We start from the raw sequence: 21,863 nt of genomic DNA on the forward strand, positions 1-21,863 counted from the left end.
CTTTGCTACAATGTAAAGTAGTGAGTGTACAGCTTGTATAACAGTGTAAATTTGCTGTTACCTCAAAATAACTCAACACACAGCCATTAATGTCTAAACCACTGGTAACAAAAAAGAGTACACCCCTAAGTGAAAATGTTCAAATTGGGCTCAAAGTGTCAGTATTTTGTGTGGCCACCATTATTTCCAGCACTGTCTTAACCCTCTTGGGCATGGAGTTCACCAGAGCTTCACAGGATGCCACTGGAGTCATCTTCCACTCCTCCATGACAACATCAACGAGCTGGCGGATGTTAGAGACCTTGCGCTCCTCCACGTTCCATTTGAGGATGCCCCACAGATGCTCAATAGGGTTTAGGTCTGGAGACATGCTTGACCAGTCCATCACCTTCCATCACCTTTACCCTCAGCTTCTTTAGCAAGGCAGTAGTCATCTTGGAGGTGTATTTGGGGTCGTTATCATGTTGGAACACTGCCCTGCGGCCCAGTCTCCTAAGGGAAGGGCTCATGCTCTGCTTCCGTATGTCACAGTACATGTTGGCATTCATGGTACCCTCAATGAACTGTAGCTCCTCAGTGCCAGCAGCACTCATGCAGCCCCAGGCCATGACACTCCCACCACCATGCTTGACTGTAGGCAAGACACACTTGTCTTTGTACATCTCACTTGGTTGCCGCTACACACGCTTGACACCATCTGATTCAAACAAGTTTATCTGGGTCCCATTAGACCACAGGCCATGGTTCCAGTAATCCATGTCCTTAGTCTGCTTGTCTTCAGCAAACTGTTTGCAGGCTTTCATGTGCATCATCTTTAGAAGAGGCTTCCTTCTGGGACGACAGCCATGCAGACCAATTTAATGCAGTGTGCAGCATATGGTCTAAACACTGACAGGCTAACCCCCCACCCCTTCAGCCTCTGCAGCAATGCTGGCAGCACTTATACGTCTCTTTCCCAAAGACAACCTCTGGATATGATGCTGAGCATGTGCACTCAATTTCTTTGGTCAACCATGGCGAAGGCCTCTTTTGAGTGGAACCTGTCCTGTTAAACCGATGTATGGTCTTGGCCACCGTGCTACAGTTCAGTTTTAGGGTCTTGGCAATCTTCTTATAGCCTAGGCTATCTTTATGTAGAGCAACAATTATTTTTTTCAGATCCTCAGAGAGTTCTTTGCCATGAGATGTCATGTTGAACTTCCAGTGACCAGTGTGAGAGAGTGAGAGTAATAACACCAAATTTACCACACCTGCTCCCCATTCACACCCGAGACCTTGTAACACTAACGAGTCACATGACACCGGGGAGGGAAAATGGCGAATCGGGCCCAATTTGGACATTTTCACTTAGGGGTGTACTCACTTTTGTTGCCAGCTGTTTAGACATTATTGGCTGTGTGTTGTGTTATTTTGAGGGGACAGCAAATTTACACTGTTATACAAGCTGTACACTCACTACTTTACAATGTAGCAAAGTGTCATTTCTTCAGTGTTGTCACATTAAAAGATATAATAAAATATTTACAACAATGTGAGGGGTGTACTCATTTTTGTGAGATACTGTGTGTATATATATATATATATATACTGTATATCTATCATGTTTGTGGTATTTGTGGTGCCTCAAGTCAAGGTGGGATTTTAAGGGCAGGAGTAAAGGGGATATCGAAGGTAATATAGTAGGTAAAAATTTATTTACAAAGTATGAATATAATTACAAACATTCATGGTGAAAATGGGTAAAGGCCCATTGTGCCAGTGAGAGAAGAAGAGTTTAGATGTGATAACAAGTGACAATAATGTGACTTGAGTTGATTTTGGTGATCCTGCTCTGCTGATTCTCATGTCAAAGGACCGGAATATACGCAGAGGAGGTAACCAATCGGTTAATCCGACATGTTTCGGCCAACTATGGCCTTTATCAAGGATCTGTCACCGATTCTAAAAGTAATCAAAGAGATATATGGTATCAAGTAATGGCAATTTAAAGAGAACCATAATTGTAGGGCAAAAAGCGCACAATATATAAGTACATACATTTTAGATATAAGTCCACTTCCTAAAGTTGAGCCTTCCCAGAGTTCCTCCAGGAGCTGCAGGAACAGTATGCTGTGAGGGTGAAATAAGTGGTTGATTGAGTATACGAAAAGGGGAGCCAAAGATTGACTGGTGAATAAAGTAATAATAATTACTTGCTGGGCAGAAGATTCTGGTCCAGGGATCCAAATAGGATTGAAAATATATATCAAAAGGCTTCCGCAGGGTAGCTTCTGAAATCTAGGTAATAAGTTTGCCAAGAGTAGGTAATTTTATTAAGGTATGTGTGCATTTAACATGAGAGTAATTTGGACCACTTTCAGAAAAATTTCCAGAGTGGTCCTTTGAAACTTGGTAGGAGAGATCTATGAAAGCTCTCCTCCAAGTAAAACTTACGTTTAGATGTAGAAATAAGCAGGGTCACAGCATAAGGGCTCCGGGTCCGCCTTCTCCCTCGGTCAGAGAGAGACTGACAGGCTCAGAGTGTTCCCCGGCCTATAAAGGCAGTCGCGCATGCGCAGTGAGCGCTGCGTGATGCTATCTGGTATTGTCCGTACACGGCGTGGAGGGCGCTTGCGTGCAGCAAGAGCGCATCCCCAGAGACCGTGCGGACGTGCCAGTGAAGGCCGCCGACACAGTGCGAGAAGCCGGATCATCCCCGAGGGGATGACATGGAGGTGCGAGACCAACCATACGGGTTCAAGTGCCCCGATCCATGAGGATTCGGGGCTACCTGTGCCGGGAGTTCATGGAGTCTCGGGTGGAGGCTAGGAGAAGTGGATATAATAATGAAAATAAAAAATATAGTAACAAGGAAATAATAATTATACAATAATAAATGAATTAGCAGCATAGAATTTGCAGAGGAATTTTCTGTGGGAGAAGGAGGAAGGGGAAGCAAGGGGGAGATTTTCTAGGTGGAAAAGAAAATAGTCGGGCTCCAGGGATAGATCACATAGGGGGCAGTTGGAAGATCAGAAAAAAGAGGTCCATGTCCTAGGAATAGATCATAGTCAATTCAGATTGGATTTGCACTCTGATATGTAGTAATCAAAGTCGAAGGTGGACAGAAAATGATAATAAAAAAAAATAAAAAAATAAAAAAATTATATAAGAGTGAAAATAAAAATAAAAATAAATAATAATAAAAGAAAAACCGTATGATTATTTAAATGATTATAAATAATTATAAAAGGAGTCTTTAGTCCGTTTTCCCGGAAGAAAAGCCTGGAAGGAATGGACGGAAGCTTTGTGCTTCGTTTAGTCCAGGTGGTATGGTAGCTTTGAGTCTAGTGATCCAGCGCATTTCCAACTGTAAGAGGGTCTTGTTCCAGTCACCGCCACGAAGGGGCACATGGATTCTATCCAAGGCCATGAAGTTTATTTTAGGCATTTTGTAGTTGTGATGGTACGCTCTATGTCTACCCAAAGGGACATAGTAGTTGCCAATATGCATGGCTTGCAGATGCTGGTTTACCCGTTTCCCGAATTCTTGTCGGGTCTTCCCAATATAGAAAGACCCACATTCACATGTCATCATATAGACCACGCCCTTGGTTTTGCAATTGCAAAAATGTTTGGATTGGAAGGGTTCCCCATTAGGTAAGGTAGTATTGATCGTTTGACGGATCACATAGCATTGGGCACAGTTCCCGCAAGGGAAAGTCCCTTTGGTTCTGCAGGGATCTTTCTTGGATCCTTCTTTAAATTCACTAGATACTAATTTTTGTTGTAGGGAGCCAGCCTTCCTAAAAGTAATGGGTGGTTTTTGAGGTAGAAGTTTCGATGTGCTGGGCTCTTCCAAGAGGATTGACCAATTTTTTGTAAGGATGTTCCTGATTTGTTGATGTTCGTTTGTGAATCTGGTGATGATTCGGGTGTCTGGTTCAGTTCTGGTTGTTTCTTTGTTTTTAAAGAGAAGTGTTTCTCTGTCCATCTGGTTGGCGCGATTGAAGGCCTTACGCAGTGAGGTTTTGGTGTAGCCTCTTTGTGATAGTCTGGTAGTTAAGCTGTTGGCCTCAAGTTGGAATTTAGCAGGATCTGAGCAATTTCTTTTTAACCTTAAATATTGGCTGTACGGTATGGAGTTGATGAGCGGTTGGGGGTGGAAGCTGGAAGCATGAAGAATAGAATTGCCGGCCGTGTCCTTTCTGTATAGTGTGGTAGCGATTTTTCCGCTGGAGTCTTTGTAGATGAGAGTATCAAGAAAGGATACTTGTTGTTTGTTATAGATCATAGTGAAGAACATGTTGTATTTGTTTTGGTTCATCTTGGTTAGTAATTCTGTAATCATGGTCTCAGGGCCATTCCACACGATAAGTATATCGTCAATATACCTTTGCCAAATGAGTATTTTATCGGCGTAGATTGTGTTCTCTTCATCAGAGAGGAATTCCTGCTCCCAAGCGCCCAGATAGATGTTAGCATACGATGGGGCACAGCTTGTCCCCATCGCAACCCCACAAGTTTGAAGGTAGTAGTTACCCCCAAATGTAAAGACATTGTGATTAAGTATAAATTGGAGCATTTCAGTAATGAAGTTGTTAAATTTAAGGTCATGTTCATTTTGGTGTCGTAATATCTTCTGTACGGTCTCTACTCCTTTCTTGTGGGGGATATTATTATACAAGGATTCCACGTCAATGGTGACTAGATAGGCTTCTTGTGGTATACTGATGTCGTTAAGTATCCTGAGGAGGTGGAGAGTGTCTTGGGTGTAGGAAGATAATTCCTGTACATGAGGACGTAGATATCTATCTATCACTTTACTCATAGATTCAGAAATGCAGCCGTTACCCGAGATGATTGGTCGCCCAGGTGGGTCATCCATATTTTTATGTAATTTGGGTAGTGCATACATTGTAGGTATTCTTGGATGTGGTGTCCTGATATATTCCCATAGGGTCTGGGATATGATGCCTACTCTAAAAGCATTATCTACTTTTGAGTAGAATAGTTGGTCGTAGGTTTGAGTCATTATAGGTAGGATCTTTTTGTAACATTGTTGGTTAGATAGTATGTTGAGGCACATGTTTTTATATTTTTCCTTACTCATGATTACTACATTGCCTCCCTTGTCGGAGGGTTTAATGATGATGTCATCGTTGTCCCTGAGTTCCTTGAGGGCTCGACTTTGTTTCTTAGTTAGGTTTGATGAGTGTCTTGTTTCTTTAATTGATTCGATATCTTTGGTGGTTTGACGCACGAACAGTGCGATAGCAGGGTTAAGATTTAGGGATGGAAATTTGTTGGATCTTTTTTTGAAGGTTGGTTGATCAGGGGGTATTTCTTGTTCATCGTCATCGGGTTCTTTGCCAGATTCTATTGGGTCGTCCCAATCTTCTAGATCGCTTTCTTGGAGTAGTAGGTTTAGATCGCGAATGGCTCTGAATTCGGCTGCCGTTAGTGTGGGTGTTGCTTGAGTTGCTTGAGGTTGTTTTTGATAGAAGGTTTTAAGCAGAAGATTTCTAGCAAAAAGGTTTATGTCCTTGATGGTTTCAAACCTATCAATGCTGGTATTAGGACAGAAGGAGAGTCCCAGGGATAGGACTTCCTTTTGGTCGTCAGTAAGTGTGTGTGATGATAAATTTATCACCGTTTTTCTTCTTCCGGTTTCTTCTCCGGTGGGTTCTGTTTTTTTGGAGGTTTGGTATTTGTTTTCCCTAAAAAAACCCCCGGTTGTTTGGGGTCGATGTGTGATCTTGTAAACATCTGGTGTGGTCTAAGGGGCACACTTGATTCCCCTGATTGTGTATCTTGGGTATGAGATGTCTGGTTTGTATCTTGGGATTGTGTTCCTTGGGTGTTCCCCTCATTTGTTATAGGTTGAGGGACCTGTTGTTTTGAGGCATCTCTTCTTCTACTCTTATGCTGTTCCGTGCCTGAGGTATGTGAAGAGGAGTCCGAGGAGTAGTAGGGTTGTCCTGTTCTGTCATTGGGTCTTCCATATTGGTTTCGGCGATTCGGGCGTTGGTTGGACCATTTGTAGGCCCTGCCTTGTGCAAAGGCGTTTTTGTCACGCCAGTATTTTCTTTCTTTTTTCCTGAGAATATCTTTACCAAATTCCTCCAAATGGGATTTGAGTTTGTTCTCTTGCTCACTATACAATTGTACTTTTTTTAGGGGGGCCAATTGTTCATAGATTTTTTTGACGTCTAAATCGAGAGTTTTGATTTGTCTGAGATATTCCTCTTGCAAAAGAATCATAAGATTCCGTGAACATTCATTTAGTTGATCTTCCCATTCTTTTTTGAGTTGTGCAGTTATGTTTTCCATAGTGGGAAAGATTTGAATTCTTAATCCCACGGGATTGATTTTCTCACTGATGTATCGCTCAAATGTCTTAATATGCCAATGTAGTGCTGACTTCCTCTCCAGGTGTTTTTGGAGTGTTCTGAATAGTGCCAAGATGTCGGAATCCGTTTGTTCCTTCACTTTAAAACTCGTCTGGATGCCCGACATAAGAGTCTCCCACTCGTCGCCAACCAGGTCTCCCACATTCTTTTCCTCTGTGTTTGTCATCCTTTCCACTGATGCGGGAAAAAGGATAAGGGGGACAGGAAAAAAGGAAAGCTTATCTTGAACTGTGGTAATCCCACAGTGAAAGCTGAATTTTCCTGGAATAATATAGGTCTGGTGCTTGCTGCTAAGCTACCAGTGATATATAAATTGTGTAAAGTTTGTAGTATTTCCAGAGATCCGAGAGGGCTAGGATGTGTTGTCCATCCGGGGTGTAGGTTAGAGAATAGGGTTTTGGATCTACTGGAGGTTCGATAGTTGTGTCTGCCACCATCCCAAAAAAAAAATGTTTGTGGTATTTGTGGTGCCTCAAGTCAAGGTGGGATTTTAAGGGCAGGAGTAAAGGGGATATCGAAGGTAATATAGTAGGTAAAAATTTATTTACAAAGTATGAATATAATTACAAACATTCATGGTGAAAATGGGTAAAGGCCCATTGTGCCAGTGAGAGAAGAAGAGTTTAGATGTGATAACAAGTGACAATAATGTGACTTGAGTTGATTTTGGTGATCCTGCTCTGCTGATTCTCATGTCAAAGGACCGGAATATACGCAGAGGAGGTAACCAATCGGTTAATCCGACATGTTTCGGCCAACTATGGCCTTTATCAAGGATCTGTCACCGATTCTAAAAGTAATCAAAGAGATATATGGTATCAAGTAATGGCAATTTAAAGAGAACCATAATTGTAGGGCAAAAAGCGCACAATATATAAGTACATACATTTTAGATATAAGTCCACTTCCTAAAGTTGAGCCTTCCCAGAGTTCCTCCAGGAGCTGCAGGAACAGTATGCTGTGAGGGTGAAATAAGTGGTTGATTGAGTATACGAAAAGGGGAGCCAAAGATTGACTGGTGAATAAAGTAATAATAATTACTTGCTGGGCAGAAGATTCTGGTCCAGGGATCCAAATAGGATTGAAAATATATATCAAAAGGCTTCCGCAGGGTAGCTTCTGAAATCTAGGTAATAAGTTTGCCAAGAGTAGGTAATTTTATTAAGGTATGTGTGCATTTAACATGAGAGTAATTTGGACCACTTTCAGAAAAATTTCCAGAGTGGTCCTTTGAAACTTGGTAGGAGAGATCTATGAAAGCTCTCCTCCAAGTAAAACTTACGTTTAGATGTAGAAATAAGCAGGGTCACAGCATAAGGGCTCCGGGTCCGCCTTCTCCCTCGGTCAGAGAGAGACTGACAGGCTCAGAGTGTTCCCCGGCCTATAAAGGCAGTCGCGCATGCGCAGTGAGCGCTGCGTGATGCTATCTGGTATTGTCCGTACACGGCGTGGAGGGCGCTTGCGTGCAGCAAGAGCGCATCCCCAGAGACCGTGCGGACGTGCCAGTGAAGGCCGCCGACACAGTGCGAGAAGCCGGATCATCCCCGAGGGGATGACATGGAGGTGCGAGACCAACCATACGGGTTCAAGTGCCCCGATCCATGAGGATTCGGGGCTACCTGTGCCGGGAGTTCATGGAGTCTCGGGTGGAGGCTAGGAGAAGTGGATATAATAATGAAAATAAAAAATATAGTAACAAGGAAATAATAATTATACAATAATAAATGAATTAGCAGCATAGAATTTGCAGAGGAATTTTCTGTGGGAGAAGGAGGAAGGGGAAGCAAGGGGGAGATTTTCTAGGTGGAAAAGAAAATAGTCGGGCTCCAGGGATAGATCACATAGGGGGCAGTTGGAAGATCAGAAAAAAGAGGTCCATGTCCTAGGAATAGATCATAGTCAATTCAGATTGGATTTGCACTCTGATATGTAGTAATCAAAGTCGAAGGTGGACAGAAAATGATAATAAAAAAAAAAAAATAAAAAAAAAAAAAAAAAAAAAAAAAAATAAAAAAATTATATAAGAGTGAAAATAAAAATAAAAATAAATAATAATAAAAGAAAAACCGTATGATCATTTAAATGATTATAAATAATTATAAAAGGAGTCTTTAGTCCGTTTTCCCGGAAGAAAAGCCTGGAAGGAATGGACGGAAGCTTTGTGCTTCGTTTAGTCCAGGTGGTATGGTAGCTTTGAGTCTAGTGATCCAGCGCATTTCCAACTGTAAGAGGGTCTTGTTCCAGTCACCGCCACGAAGGGGCACATGGATTCTATCCAAGGCCATGAAGTTTATTTTAGGCATTTTGTAGTTGTGATGGTACGCTCTATGTCTACCCAAAGGGACATAGTAGTTGCCAATATGCATGGCTTGCAGATGCTGGTTTACCCGTTTCCCGAATTCTTGTCGGGTCTTCCCAATATAGAAAGACCCACATTCACATGTCATCATATAGACCACGCCCTTGGTTTTGCAATTGCAAAAATGTTTGGATTGGAAGGGTTCCCCATTAGGTAAGGTAGTATTGATCGTTTGACGGATCACATAGCATTGGGCACAGTTCCCGCAAGGGAAAGTCCCTTTGGTTCTGCAGGGATCTTTCTTGGATCCTTCTTTAAATTCACTAGATACTAATTTTTGTTGTAGGGAGCCAGCCTTCCTAAAAGTAATGGGTGGTTTTTGAGGTAGAAGTTTCGATGTGCTGGGCTCTTCCAAGAGGATTGACCAATTTTTTGTAAGGATGTTCCTGATTTGTTGATGTTCGTTTGTGAATCTGGTGATGATTCGGGTGTCTGGTTCAGTTCTGGTTGTTTCTTTGTTTTTAAAGAGAAGTGTTTCTCTGTCCATCTGGTTGGCGCGATTGAAGGCCTTACGCAGTGAGGTTTTGGTGTAGCCTCTTTGTGATAGTCTGGTAGTTAAGCTGTTGGCCTCAAGTTGGAATTTAGCAGGATCTGAGCAATTTCTTTTTAACCTTAAATATTGGCTGTACGGTATGGAGTTGATGAGCGGTTGGGGGTGGAAGCTGGAAGCATGAAGAATAGAATTGCCGGCCGTGTCCTTTCTGTATAGTGTGGTAGCGATTTTTCCGCTGGAGTCTTTGTAGATGAGAGTATCAAGAAAGGATACTTGTTGTTTGTTATAGATCATAGTGAAGAACATGTTGTATTTGTTTTGGTTCATCTTGGTTAGTAATTCTGTAATCATGGTCTCAGGGCCATTCCACACGATAAGTATATCGTCAATATACCTTTGCCAAATGAGTATTTTATCGGCGTAGATTGTGTTCTCTTCATCAGAGAGGAATTCCTGCTCCCAAGCGCCCAGATAGATGTTAGCATACGATGGGGCACAGCTTGTCCCCATCGCAACCCCACAAGTTTGAAGGTAGTAGTTACCCCCAAATGTAAAGACATTGTGATTAAGTATAAATTGGAGCATTTCAGTAATGAAGTTGTTAAATTTAAGGTCATGTTCATTTTGGTGTCGTAATATCTTCTGTACGGTCTCTACTCCTTTCTTGTGGGGGATATTATTATACAAGGATTCCACGTCAATGGTGACTAGATAGGCTTCTTGTGGTATACTGATGTCGTTAAGTATCCTGAGGAGGTGGAGAGTGTCTTGGGTGTAGGAAGATAATTCCTGTACATGAGGACGTAGATATCTATCTATCACTTTACTCATAGATTCAGAAATGCAGCCGTTACCCGAGATGATTGGTCGCCCAGGTGGGTCATCCATATTTTTATGTAATTTGGGTAGTGCATACATTGTAGGTATTCTTGGATGTGGTGTCCTGATATATTCCCATAGGGTCTGGGATATGATGCCTACTCTAAAAGCATTATCTACTTTTGAGTAGAATAGTTGGTCGTAGGTTTGAGTCATTATAGGTAGGATCTTTTTGTAACATTGTTGGTTAGATAGTATGTTGAGGCACATGTTTTTATATTTTTCCTTACTCATGATTACTACATTGCCTCCCTTTTGGAGTGTTCTGAATAGTGCCAAGATGTCGGAATCCGTTTGTTCCTTCACTTTAAAACTCGTCTGGATGCCCGACATAAGAGTCTCCCACTCGTCGCCAACCAGGTCTCCCACATTCTTTTCCTCTGTGTTTGTCATCCTTTCCACTGATGCGGGAAAAAGGATAAGGGGGACAGGAAAAAAGGAAAGCTTATCTTGAACTGTGGTAATCCCACAGTGAAAGCTGAATTTTCCTGGAATAATATAGGTCTGGTGCTTGCTGCTAAGCTACCAGTGATATATAAATTGTGTAAAGTTTGTAGTATTTCCAGAGATCCGAGAGGGCTAGGATGTGTTGTCCATCCGGGGTGTAGGTTAGAGAATAGGGTTTTGGATCTACTGGAGGTTCGATAGTTGTGTCTGCCACCATCCCAAAAAAAAAAAAAAAAAAATGTTTGTGGTATTTGTGGTGCCTCAAGTCAAGGTGGGATTTTAAGGGCAGGAGTAAAGGGGATATCGAAGGTAATATAGTAGGTAAAAATTTATTTACAAAGTATGAATATAATTACAAACATTCATGGTGAAAATGGGTAAAGGCCCATTGTGCCAGTGAGAGAAGAAGAGTTTAGATGTGATAACAAGTGACAATAATGTGACTTGAGTTGATTTTGGTGATCCTGCTCTGCTGATTCTCATGTCAAAGGACCGGAATATACGCAGAGGAGGTAACCAATCGGTTAATCCGACATGTTTCGGCCAACTATGGCCTTTATCAAGGATCTGTCACCGATTCTAAAAGTAATCAAAGAGATATATGGTATCAAGTAATGGCAATTTAAAGAGAACCATAATTGTAGGGCAAAAAGCGCACAATATATAAGTACATACATTTTAGATATAAGTCCACTTCCTAAAGTTGAGCCTTCCCAGAGTTCCTCCAGGAGCTGCAGGAACAGTATGCTGTGAGGGTGAAATAAGTGGTTGATTGAGTATACGAAAAGGGGAGCCAAAGATTGACTGGTGAATAAAGTAATAATAATTACTTGCTGGGCAGAAGATTCTGGTCCAGGGATCCAAATAGGATTGAAAATATATATCAAAAGGCTTCCGCAGGGTAGCTTCTGAAATCTAGGTAATAAGTTTGCCAAGAGTAGGTAATTTTATTAAGGTATGTGTGCATTTAACATGAGAGTAATTTGGACCACTTTCAGAAAAATTTCCAGAGTGGTCCTTTGAAACTTGGTAGGAGAGATCTATGAAAGCTCTCCTCCAAGTAAAACTTACGTTTAGATGTAGAAATAAGCAGGGTCACAGCATAAGGGCTCCGGGTCCGCCTTCTCCCTCGGTCAGAGAGAGACTGACAGGCTCAGAGTGTTCCCCGGCCTATAAAGGCAGTCGCGCATGCGCAGTGAGCGCTGCGTGATGCTATCTGGTATTGTCCGTACACGGCGTGGAGGGCGCTTGCGTGCAGCAAGAGCGCATCCCCAGAGACCGTGCGGACGTGCCAGTGAAGGCCGCCGACACAGTGCGAGAAGCAGTAAGAAGAAGTAGTAATCATGAGTAAGGAAAAATATAAAAACATGTGCCTCAACATACTATCTAACCAACAATGTTACAAAAAGATCCTACCTATAATGACTCAAACCTACGACCAACTATTCTACTCAAAAGTAGATAATGCTTTTAGAGTAGGCATCATATCCCAGACCCTATGGGAATATATCAGGACACCACATCCAAGAATACCTACAATGTATGCACTACCCAAATTACATAAAAATATGGATGACCCACCTGGGCGACCAATCATCTCGGGTAACGGCTGCATTTCTGAATCTATGAGTAAAGTGATAGATAGATATCTACGTCCTCATGTACAGGAATTATCTTCCTACACCCAAGACACTCTCCACCTCCTCAGGATACTTAACGACATCAGTATACCACAAGAAGCCTATCTAGTCACCATTGACGTGGAATCCTTGTATAATAATATCCCCCACAAGAAAGGAGTAGAGACCGTACAGAAGATATTACGACACCAAAATGAACATGACCTTAAATTTAACAACTTCATTACTGAAATGCTCCAATTTATACTTAATCACAATGTCTTTACATTTGGGGGTAACTACTACCTTCAAACTTGTGGGGTTGCGATGGGGACAAGCTGTGCCCCATCGTATGCTAACATCTATCTGGGCGCTTGGGAGCAGGAATTCCTCTCTGATGAAGAGAACACAATCTACGCCGATAAAATACTCATTTGGCAAAGGTATATTGACGATATACTTATCGTGTGGAATGGCCCTGAGACCATGATTACAGAATTACTAACCAAGATGAACCAAAACAAATACAACATGTTCTTCACTATGATCTATAACAAACAACAAGTATCCTTTCTTGATACTCTCATCTACAAAGACTCCAGCGGAAAAATCGCTACCACACTATACAGAAAGGACACGGCCGGCAATTCTATTCTTCATGCTTCCAGCTTCCACCCCCAACCGCTCATCAACTCCATACCGTACAGCCAATATTTAAGGTTAAAAAGAAATTGCTCAGATCCTGCTAAATTCCAACTTGAGGCCAACAGCTTAACTACCAGACTATCACAAAGAGGCTACACCAAAACCTCACTGCGTAAGGCCTTCAATCGCGCCAACCAGATGGACAGAGAAACACTTCTCTTTAAAAACAAAGAAACAACCAGAACTGAACCAGACACCCGAATCATCACCAGATTCACAAACGAACATCAACAAATCAGGAACATCCTTACAAAAAATTGGTCAATCCTCTTGGAAGAGCCCAGCACATCGAAACTTCTACCTCAAAAACCACCCATTACTTTTAGGAAGGCTGGCTCCCTACAACAAAAATTAGTATCTAGTGAATTTAAAGAAGGATCCAAGAAAGATCCCTGCAGAACCAAAGGGACTTTCCCTTGCGGGAACTGTGCCCAATGCTATGTGATCCGTCAAACGATCAATACTACCTTACCTAATGGGGAACCCTTCCAATCCAAACATTTTTGCAATTGCAAAACCAAGGGCGTGGTCTATATGATGACATGTGAATGTGGGTCTTTCTATATTGGGAAGACCCGACAAGAATTCGGGAAACGGGTAAACCAGCATCTGCAAGCCATGCATATTGGCAACTACTATGTCCCTTTGGGTAGACATAGAGCGTACCATCACAACTACAAAATGCCTAAAATAAACTTCATGGCCTTGGATAGAATCCATGTGCCCCTTCGTGGCGGTGACTGGAACAAGACCCTCTTACAGTTGGAAATGCGCTGGATCACTAGACTCAAAGCTACCATACCACCTGGACTAAACGAAGCACAAAGCTTCCGTCCATTCCTTCCAGGCTTTTCTTCCGGGAAAACGGACTAAAGACTCCTTTTATAATTATTTATAATCATTTAAATAATCATACGGTTTTTCTTTTATTATTATTTATTTTTATTTTTATTTTCACTCTTATATAATTTTTTTATTTTTTTTTTTTTTTTTTTTTTTTTTTTTTTTATTATCATTTTCTGTCCACCTTCGACTTTGATTACTACATATCAGAGTGCAAATCCAATCTGAATTGACTATGATCTATTCCTAGGACATGGACCTCTTTTTTCTGATCTTCCAACTGCCCCCTATGTGATCTATCCCTGGAGCCCGACTATTTTCTTTTCCACCTAGAAAATCTCCCCCTTGCTTCCCCTTCCTCCTTCTCCCACAGAAAATTCCTCTGCAAATTCTATGCTGCTAATTCATTTATTATTGTATAATTATTATTTCCTTGTTACTATATTTTTTATTTTCATTATTATATCCACTTCTCCTAGCCTCCACCCGAGACTCCATGAACTCCCGGCACAGGTAGCCCCGAATCCTCATGGATCGGGGCACTTGAACCCGTATGGTTGGTCTCGCACCTCCATGTCATCCCCTCGGGGATGATCCGGCTTCTCGCACTGTGTCGGCGGCCTTCACTGGCACGTCCGCACGGTCTCTGGGGATGCGCTCTTGCTGCACGCAAGCGCCCTCCACGCCGTGTACGGACAATACCAGATAGCATCACGCAGCGCTCACTGCGCATGCGCGACTGCCTTTATAGGCCGGGGAACACTCTGAGCCTGTCAGTCTCTCTCTGACCGAGGGAGAAGGCGGACCCGGAGCCCTTATGCTGTGACCCTGCTTATTTCTACATCTAAACGTAAGTTTTACTTGGAGGAGAGCTTTCATAGATCTCTCCTACCAAGTTTCAAAGGACCACTCTGGAAATTTTTCTGAAAGTGGTCCAAATTACTCTCATGTTAAATGCACACATACCTTAATAAAATTACCTACTCTTGGCAAACTTATTACCTAGATTTCAGAAGCTACCCTGCGGAAGCCTTTTGATATATATTTTCAATCCTATTTGGATCCCTGGACCAGAATCTTCTGCCCAGCAAGTAATTATTATTACTTTATTCACCAGTCAATCTTTGGCTCCCCTTTTCGTATACTCAATCAACCACTTATTTCACCCTCACAGCATACTGTTCCTGCAGCTCCTGGAGGAACTCTGGGAAGGCTCAACTTTAGGAAGTGGACTTATATCTAAAATGTATGTACTTATATATTGTGCGCTTTTTGCCCTACAATTATGGTTCTCTTTAAATTGCCATTACTTGATACCATATATCTCTTTGATTACTTTTAGAATCGGTGACAGATCCTTGATAAAGGCCATAGTTGGCCGAAACATGTCGGATTAACCGATTGGTTACCTCCTCTGCGTATATTCCGGTCCTTTGACATGAGAATCAGCAGAGCAGGATCACCAAAATCAACTCAAGTCACATTATTGTCACTTGTTATCACATCTAAACTCTTCTTCTCTCACTGGCACAATGGGCCTTTACCCATTTTCACCATGAATGTTTGTAATTATATTCATACTTTGTAAATAAATTTTTACCTACTATATTACCTTCGATATCCCCTTTACTCCTGCCCTTAAAATCCCACCTTGACTTGAGGCACCACAAATACCACAAACATTTTTTTTTTGGGATGGTGGCAGACACAACTATCGAACCTCCAGTAGATCCAAAACCCTATTGTATATCTATCATGTAATCCTCCATTACCAAAGCAGGCAGGGGTACCAAATTGATATAACCTTTTATAATAGTCTCGGAAATGTTACTGAACAAGTGGAAATGAAAAATAAATTGTCTCCGTGATATTTTTGTATTTTGCATGTTTTTCTAATGCGTTTTTGGCATTGGAATCTGACTCTAAAACATGAACCATCGTAATTTTTGGCTCTGAGTACGAGAATTTATGGGATGTTTAGCAGTTAGTTGTCTTGTTTTGTGTCTATGCTAGAAACTCTAATAGCTTGTTGTCTGGGACATATTTATGTAATCAAGCACAATGTGGTTCTTTTCTCAACGCCATTGCGAAAAACAAATGTTTATTTACTTCAAATGAATGGCAATGCTTGTTTAGGTATAAATTAGATGTAAAGGAAAGACAAAGTTGTGCCTCTTTTGGAGCTGCTCTTCTAGACTCTTGGCGGAGCTATATTAAGTGACATCATCGGGTAGTTGAGAAAATATCTTTGCTGAGGTCTCCAATGGAGCACATCTGGGAAACAGTTATCACCCCATACCAAGAAGTGGCTGACAAAGGATCTTTATGGCAATATCACCAGAAATGTTGTAATTAGATTTGATTCTTGTCACAGAGTTAAAAAAATGTAGAAAAAGAAGAGGGAACAACCTTTTTATATTCAATGCACTTTCAAGTAGGTTGGATGTCTGGTCATTTTCTGCATTCTGTGGAATCTCCTTGACTACTATGGCACTACAGGGCACGGTAAAGGCATAAGTGTCATTAAAGGGAACCACAGTGTGTTGCATTACAGGGTACAGTAAGGGCTTAAGCCTCATGGGAGGGAACAACAGTGTGTGGCATTACAGGGTACAGTAAGGGCTTAAGCCTCATGGGAGGGAACCACAGTGTGTGGCATTACAGGGTACAGTAAAGGCTTAAGCCTCATAGGAGAGAACCAGAGTGTGTGGCATTACAGGGTACAGTAAGGGCTTAAGCCTCATAAGAGGGAACCACAGTGTGTGGCATTACAGGGTAGAGTAAGGGCTTAAGCTTCACAGGAGGGAACCACGGTGTGTGGCATTACAGGGTACAGTAAGGGCTTAAGCTTCACAGGAGGGAACCACAGTGTATGGCAGAGGACACAGACATTCAACCTTTCTGAAAATGGTAGATATGGAGATTCTTCCAGAACTGGCAGCTCTTGAATAGGGATGATCGAACTTTTCAAAAGTTCGGTTCAACCAGAACACCAGAACTTTCAGAAAGTTCGGCCCGGATTTCAGAACCCCATTGAAATCAATGGGACCCGAACTTCGGTAATCAAAAAAACCCATTTTGAAGCCCTAAAACCCAATAAATGCCCCTAAAAAGTGCCTAGGGTTCTGGGTCATGCCCCAGAGACTATTAATCACACAAAAAAAAGTTCTTAAAAGTTGTCATTTTTGATAGAGAGCCAATTATTGAAAAAATTATTGAAAAAAAAAAGAGATTTTTTGATTTTGACTTTGTATTTAGTGTCGGGGGGGGGGGGGTCTAAAAAGTGTACCTGTGAAGTTTCAGCTCTGTAGCATGTCCAGAACCAGAAAAAAAAAGATTGTTTCTATTAGGTCACTTATAGAACAGGGATATGGCTTCGCTATTTTCACACCTTGCCGGTTTTGTAGCAAGCGTTTTTTTGGGCATTTTTTGGGGGTTATTGGAGGCAGGCATAACATCAGAATTTCTGTGTAGGGGTATATATACACACACACTTATATGTATATATACACATACACATATATAGGTGTGAAAGTAGCAGAACACTATACTTGCGCTAATAAAATAATTAACACCCATATGGCTCCGCTCCTTTCACACCTATATGTGTGTAGGTGTATATATACATACGTGTGTGTGTATATTTTCCCCTATACACAAGTTCAGATGTCATGCCTGACTCCAAACTTGTCCTCAAAAAAGCCCAATAAACGCCTGCAGCAAAAAGCAGGCTGACCGGCGAGAAGCCATATCGCTGCTCTGTAAGTCACATAAGAGAAAACAATCTTTTCTCTATAGCGGTCACCCTGAAATGGAAGGGTTTGGTCACCCTGCCATAGCAGTCAGTGTCAGTTAACCCTACACTACACTACGGTCACCCTGGCACTTAACACTTTCCCAACAGAAACTTGATTTTTGAAGCTAACTAAAGTGGAAAATAGCACCCTAACTACACTAGATATCCCTTTCCTCACACTAATAATTGCTAAATTACACTTTTGAAGCAGAAGTGACAGAACTGCTTCCACTCTCTTCCATGTCCCTGTATTAAAATGGTAGAAATTTGGCGGGGGCTATCTTATATACTGGGGGCGTATTCACTAATGATTGGCCTCTGGACCCCCTAGTCACTCCAATCACATTCCTAGCATTCTCCTGCCCCCTCAATTGGCTTTTACTAATGGTTCTGGTCCAATCACGGGCTTTTAAAGCCCATTTCCTGGCCCATTGCATTTTGGTCGGTTCTGGTTGCCGAATTCCGAACTTTTTCAGCAAAAAGTTCTAAATTCGGCCGAACCTCGAACAGTCAATGTTCGGGTCGAACCGATGGTCGACCCGAACCGTTCGATCATCCCTACTCTTGAACACAGTGAAGATCAGAGGGATGGGTAGCAGGGCAGGTGAATATAAACACTCTTTATTTGTAGGTTCTGCTTTTTTATATTTTGTTTTTAATGGAACTACAAGTAGAGTTAAAAAAACAACTTTCAAAACTGCATAAGCACGTTAAAATATTTATAACATTTTACTGATTGGGATTAAATCGATGACTTATGCGACAACGACTATTTTTTATTTCTGTGTAAGAACTTTAAATAAATGCTGGACTGGGGTTCTGCTATTTTTTGACTGGTAGCCATGGCACATTGGTGCCCCTTCAAGTTGTCAAAGCTGGGTTTTCCATCTTCCCTGAAAATTCTATTTTAAAAGGACTTGTGACGTAGTACTAGACGTAACCAGGGCTTTTTTTTCTCAGAAAATATGTGCAGGAACTCAACCCCCCCCCCCCCCCACTGCATTAAATAGTGGGGGTGGTCAAATTTCACTAACAGTGGGAGGGTCTTAATAGGGCATTAAATACCAGGAGAGGGAGGTTTACACTAGTGATCGACCGAAATCGTTTTTTTTTAATACCAATACCGATACCATTATTTGGGTCATCGGATATCGGTATCGGCCGATATTTTTGGCCATATAAAACATTTTTTTTTCCCAGGTACTCTTGAGAAGGGATCTGGGGGTCTAAAACCCCAAACCCCTCTCGACACTGAAAAGCATTCAAAACGCCAAGTTTGGCTGTTTTGAATGCTGTCAGTTTTTTTAATGTGTCAGGACATCACTTCCGGGTTGTTTACATAGAGATCCGATCAGAGCCGAATACGGCTTTGATCGGGTGTTCTGTTCGGCGGCCATGCAGGTAAAATGCCTGGGTCTCCCAGTGGGACGGAAGACTCGGGTGAGCCGCGGAAGATCCCCTTCCCGCTCCTTGTAATGACAGCCGAGAGGCTTCTCAGCCGCATCGGTTGTCATTACAAGACAGCCAACCGTCGGCTATGGATGCCGGTACCGGAGTGATGCCTCTAGCTGCAGGCATCACTCTGGTACAGCACTTTCCCGAAATATCGGCAATATTGGTAACCTCAGGGGCCGATTCCGATATATCGGGGAAAGTGCATATCGGCCCTCGATATATCGGTGGGGCCGATAATAGGTCGATCCCTAGTGTACACACAGAGTGCAGAGTTCAGGGTGCCTTATGTACAGAGTTCAGGGGTGCACTGCATACAGAGTGCAGAGTTCAGCCTTCTTCCACACCTACTTACCACTGCATCCCCCATCCACATCTCATTTCCACCCCTCTTCAGGTCTGATCTTTGCATGCAACTCCCCTCGAATTCCCTCATCCCCCCCCCCTTAAAAGCTCCACCATCTTCCACATGTCTTACTTTTGTTGCTGTAATAAACTGAAGCGCCCAGCCAGCTCTAGTACCTTCCAGCACACTGTAGGTGGCTCCACCTCTCTCACTTGCAGGGAGATCATTCAGTGGGTATGTCGGCATCCACACTGCACCCCAGGCACCTGCATCTCCTTTGTCCCCATCCTGCACTCAGTGAGAGACGCTCAGGAGATCAGATCTGTGGGAGCCATTGGGAGACGAGCTGCCACTTGTAAACACAAAAGCTGGACTTTTGTGTTTACAAGTGATAGTGGTGATCAGGGAGGAGAGGGCCTGAGACAGAGGTGGTGGAACTGCCCTGCACATAACCCTTCAAAAATATTAGGGTAGGGAGAAATATACATTGAAGTTATGCTTTGTCTCATTCTTTCTTAGCACTTTGTCACAATGGAAATGCAAAGTTACTTTAAAGGCATTTAAGGTGATTAGAGTTTTACTAGGAAAGCTGGAATACATTGGATGGACCTACAGTACATAGACAAAGAGGGAGGAGTGGGAATTCTACTTAGTTCTTATTTAGTCCAAATGCTGGTTCCAGTTATGCTTGAAGCAGACTTTGCACCAAAATAGTAAGGTGCTACTATTTATTAGCCCCAGCTCTCCCCATGTAAAAAAAAGATAAAAAAAAAAATAAGAGAATAACAAAAATCTTTACATTACACCTCAATTTAACCGGTTAATGACCGCCCGCCGCAGTTATACTTCGGCATGCATCCGCTCCCAGGTGAATCGCCGTACATGTACGGCGCTCGCTCTCGGGAGGCTGTAAACAGCTGACCGTTCTTCTCCCTAGAATGATCATAGAGCCCCTGTGATCCTTCTATATAGGATCGAATGTTCTTATGGTCATTTCAGAAGCCACGCCACCCCACAGTTAGAATCACTCCCCTAGGCTTACATTTAACCCCTTGATCACCCATAATGTTAACCCCTTCCCTGTCAGTGTCATTATTACAATAACATAGAAACATAGAAACATAGAATGTGTCGGCAGATAAGAACCATTTGGCCCATCTAGTCTGCCCAATATATCTGAATCCTATGAATAGTCCCTGGCCCTATCTTATATGAAGGATAGCCTTATGCCTATCCCATGCAAGCTTAAACTCCTTCACTGTATTTGCAGCTACCACTTCTGCAGGAAGGTTATTCCATGCATCCACTACAGTGGATATGTATAGCACTGATTACTGTAGTAATGTCACTGGTCCCCCCAAAAGTGTCAAAAATGTCAGTCAAGGGTCCGATCTGTCCGCCGCAATGTTGCAGTCCCGCAAAAAAATCGCAGATTTCCGCCATTACTAGTAAAAGAAAAAAAAAACAGTAAAAATGATATAAATCTATCCTGTAGTTAGTATAACTTTTGCGCAAACCAATCAAAATACGCTTATGGCTATGTTTTTTTACCAAAAATATGTAGCAGAAAACAAATTGGTCTAAAATGTTAAAAAAATTAGATTTTTGAAATTTTTTTTTTTTGAGAATGTCATAGCAGAATGTGAAAAATATTTTTTTTTTCAAAATTGTCGCATTTTTTTGTTTATAGGGCAAAAAATAAAAATCGCACACGTGATCACACACCACCAAAAGAAAGCTCTATTTGTGGGGGGGAAAAGGACGTCAATTTTATTTGGGTACAGCGTCATATGACTGCGCAATTGTCCGTTAAAATAACGCAGTGCCGAATGGCAAAATAGGGCCTGGTCAGGAAGGGGGCAAATCCTTCCGGTCTTATAGTGGTGAACACTGTAAGAAAAATGTAAAAAGTGGAACCTTGCTTTTTTTAGTGCCTGGTCCACTTTTGTGGAATGTGGACTAGAGTTGGGAAGACCTAGAACATCTGTCTGTTTATTGTTGTCATTGTCCATGCTGGGGAGGTTTTCCTTCACATCCTATACCAATGACCAGAGGGAAAGTGTACAACAGATAGCAATGCAAAGCCTGACAAAGGTTTGGCTTTAGGTTCCCTGTTCGGTAAAGGCAAGAATATTCCTTAAAACCACCAATATGATTGTTTAAACATTGAATGGCTGACATATTGTGTTTCTTTATAGAGACGCCGCTGACCATGGCCTCACAGCTTGAAGGAACTGTGGATGTGATTAGGATGCTGTGCCTTGGAGGGGCCCACATTGACTTCCGAGCCCGGGATGGCACCACGGCTCTGCACAAAGCTGTCTGCTCCAAAAACTACAATGCCCTTATGGTATGATTAATTCCTACAGTGATTTGCTTTCTAGTATCTTTCTGGGTGGAAAAAAAGTGAAACAATTGCTGTAAACTGCATTTTCCTTTCACACGTGTACTACTGAATGTTGTGCTTGCAATCGTTTTTCATTTAAAGCCAAACTCTAGATCAACTGCTTAATACAGAAAATAAAATACATA

General features: G+C 42.1%; 1 protein-coding gene across 1 annotated transcript in view; it reads left to right on the plus strand.

Annotated features, from left to right (window-relative positions):
• The window catches only part of SHANK1 (SH3 and multiple ankyrin repeat domains 1), a 964,213-nt gene that overhangs the window by 466,135 nt on the left and 476,215 nt on the right, over nucleotides 1-21,863 (plus strand). The window contains exon 6 of the mRNA XM_082273843.1: nucleotides 21,530-21,681. Coding sequence (XP_082129969.1) covers nucleotides 21,530-21,681 — 152 coding nt within the window. The remainder of the gene's footprint in view (nucleotides 1-21,529; nucleotides 21,682-21,863) is intronic.

Source organism: Pelophylax lessonae (assembly GCF_965119305.1).
Source record: "Pelophylax lessonae genome assembly, chromosome: 12".
NCBI lineage: Eukaryota > Metazoa > Chordata > Amphibia > Anura > Ranidae > Pelophylax > Pelophylax lessonae.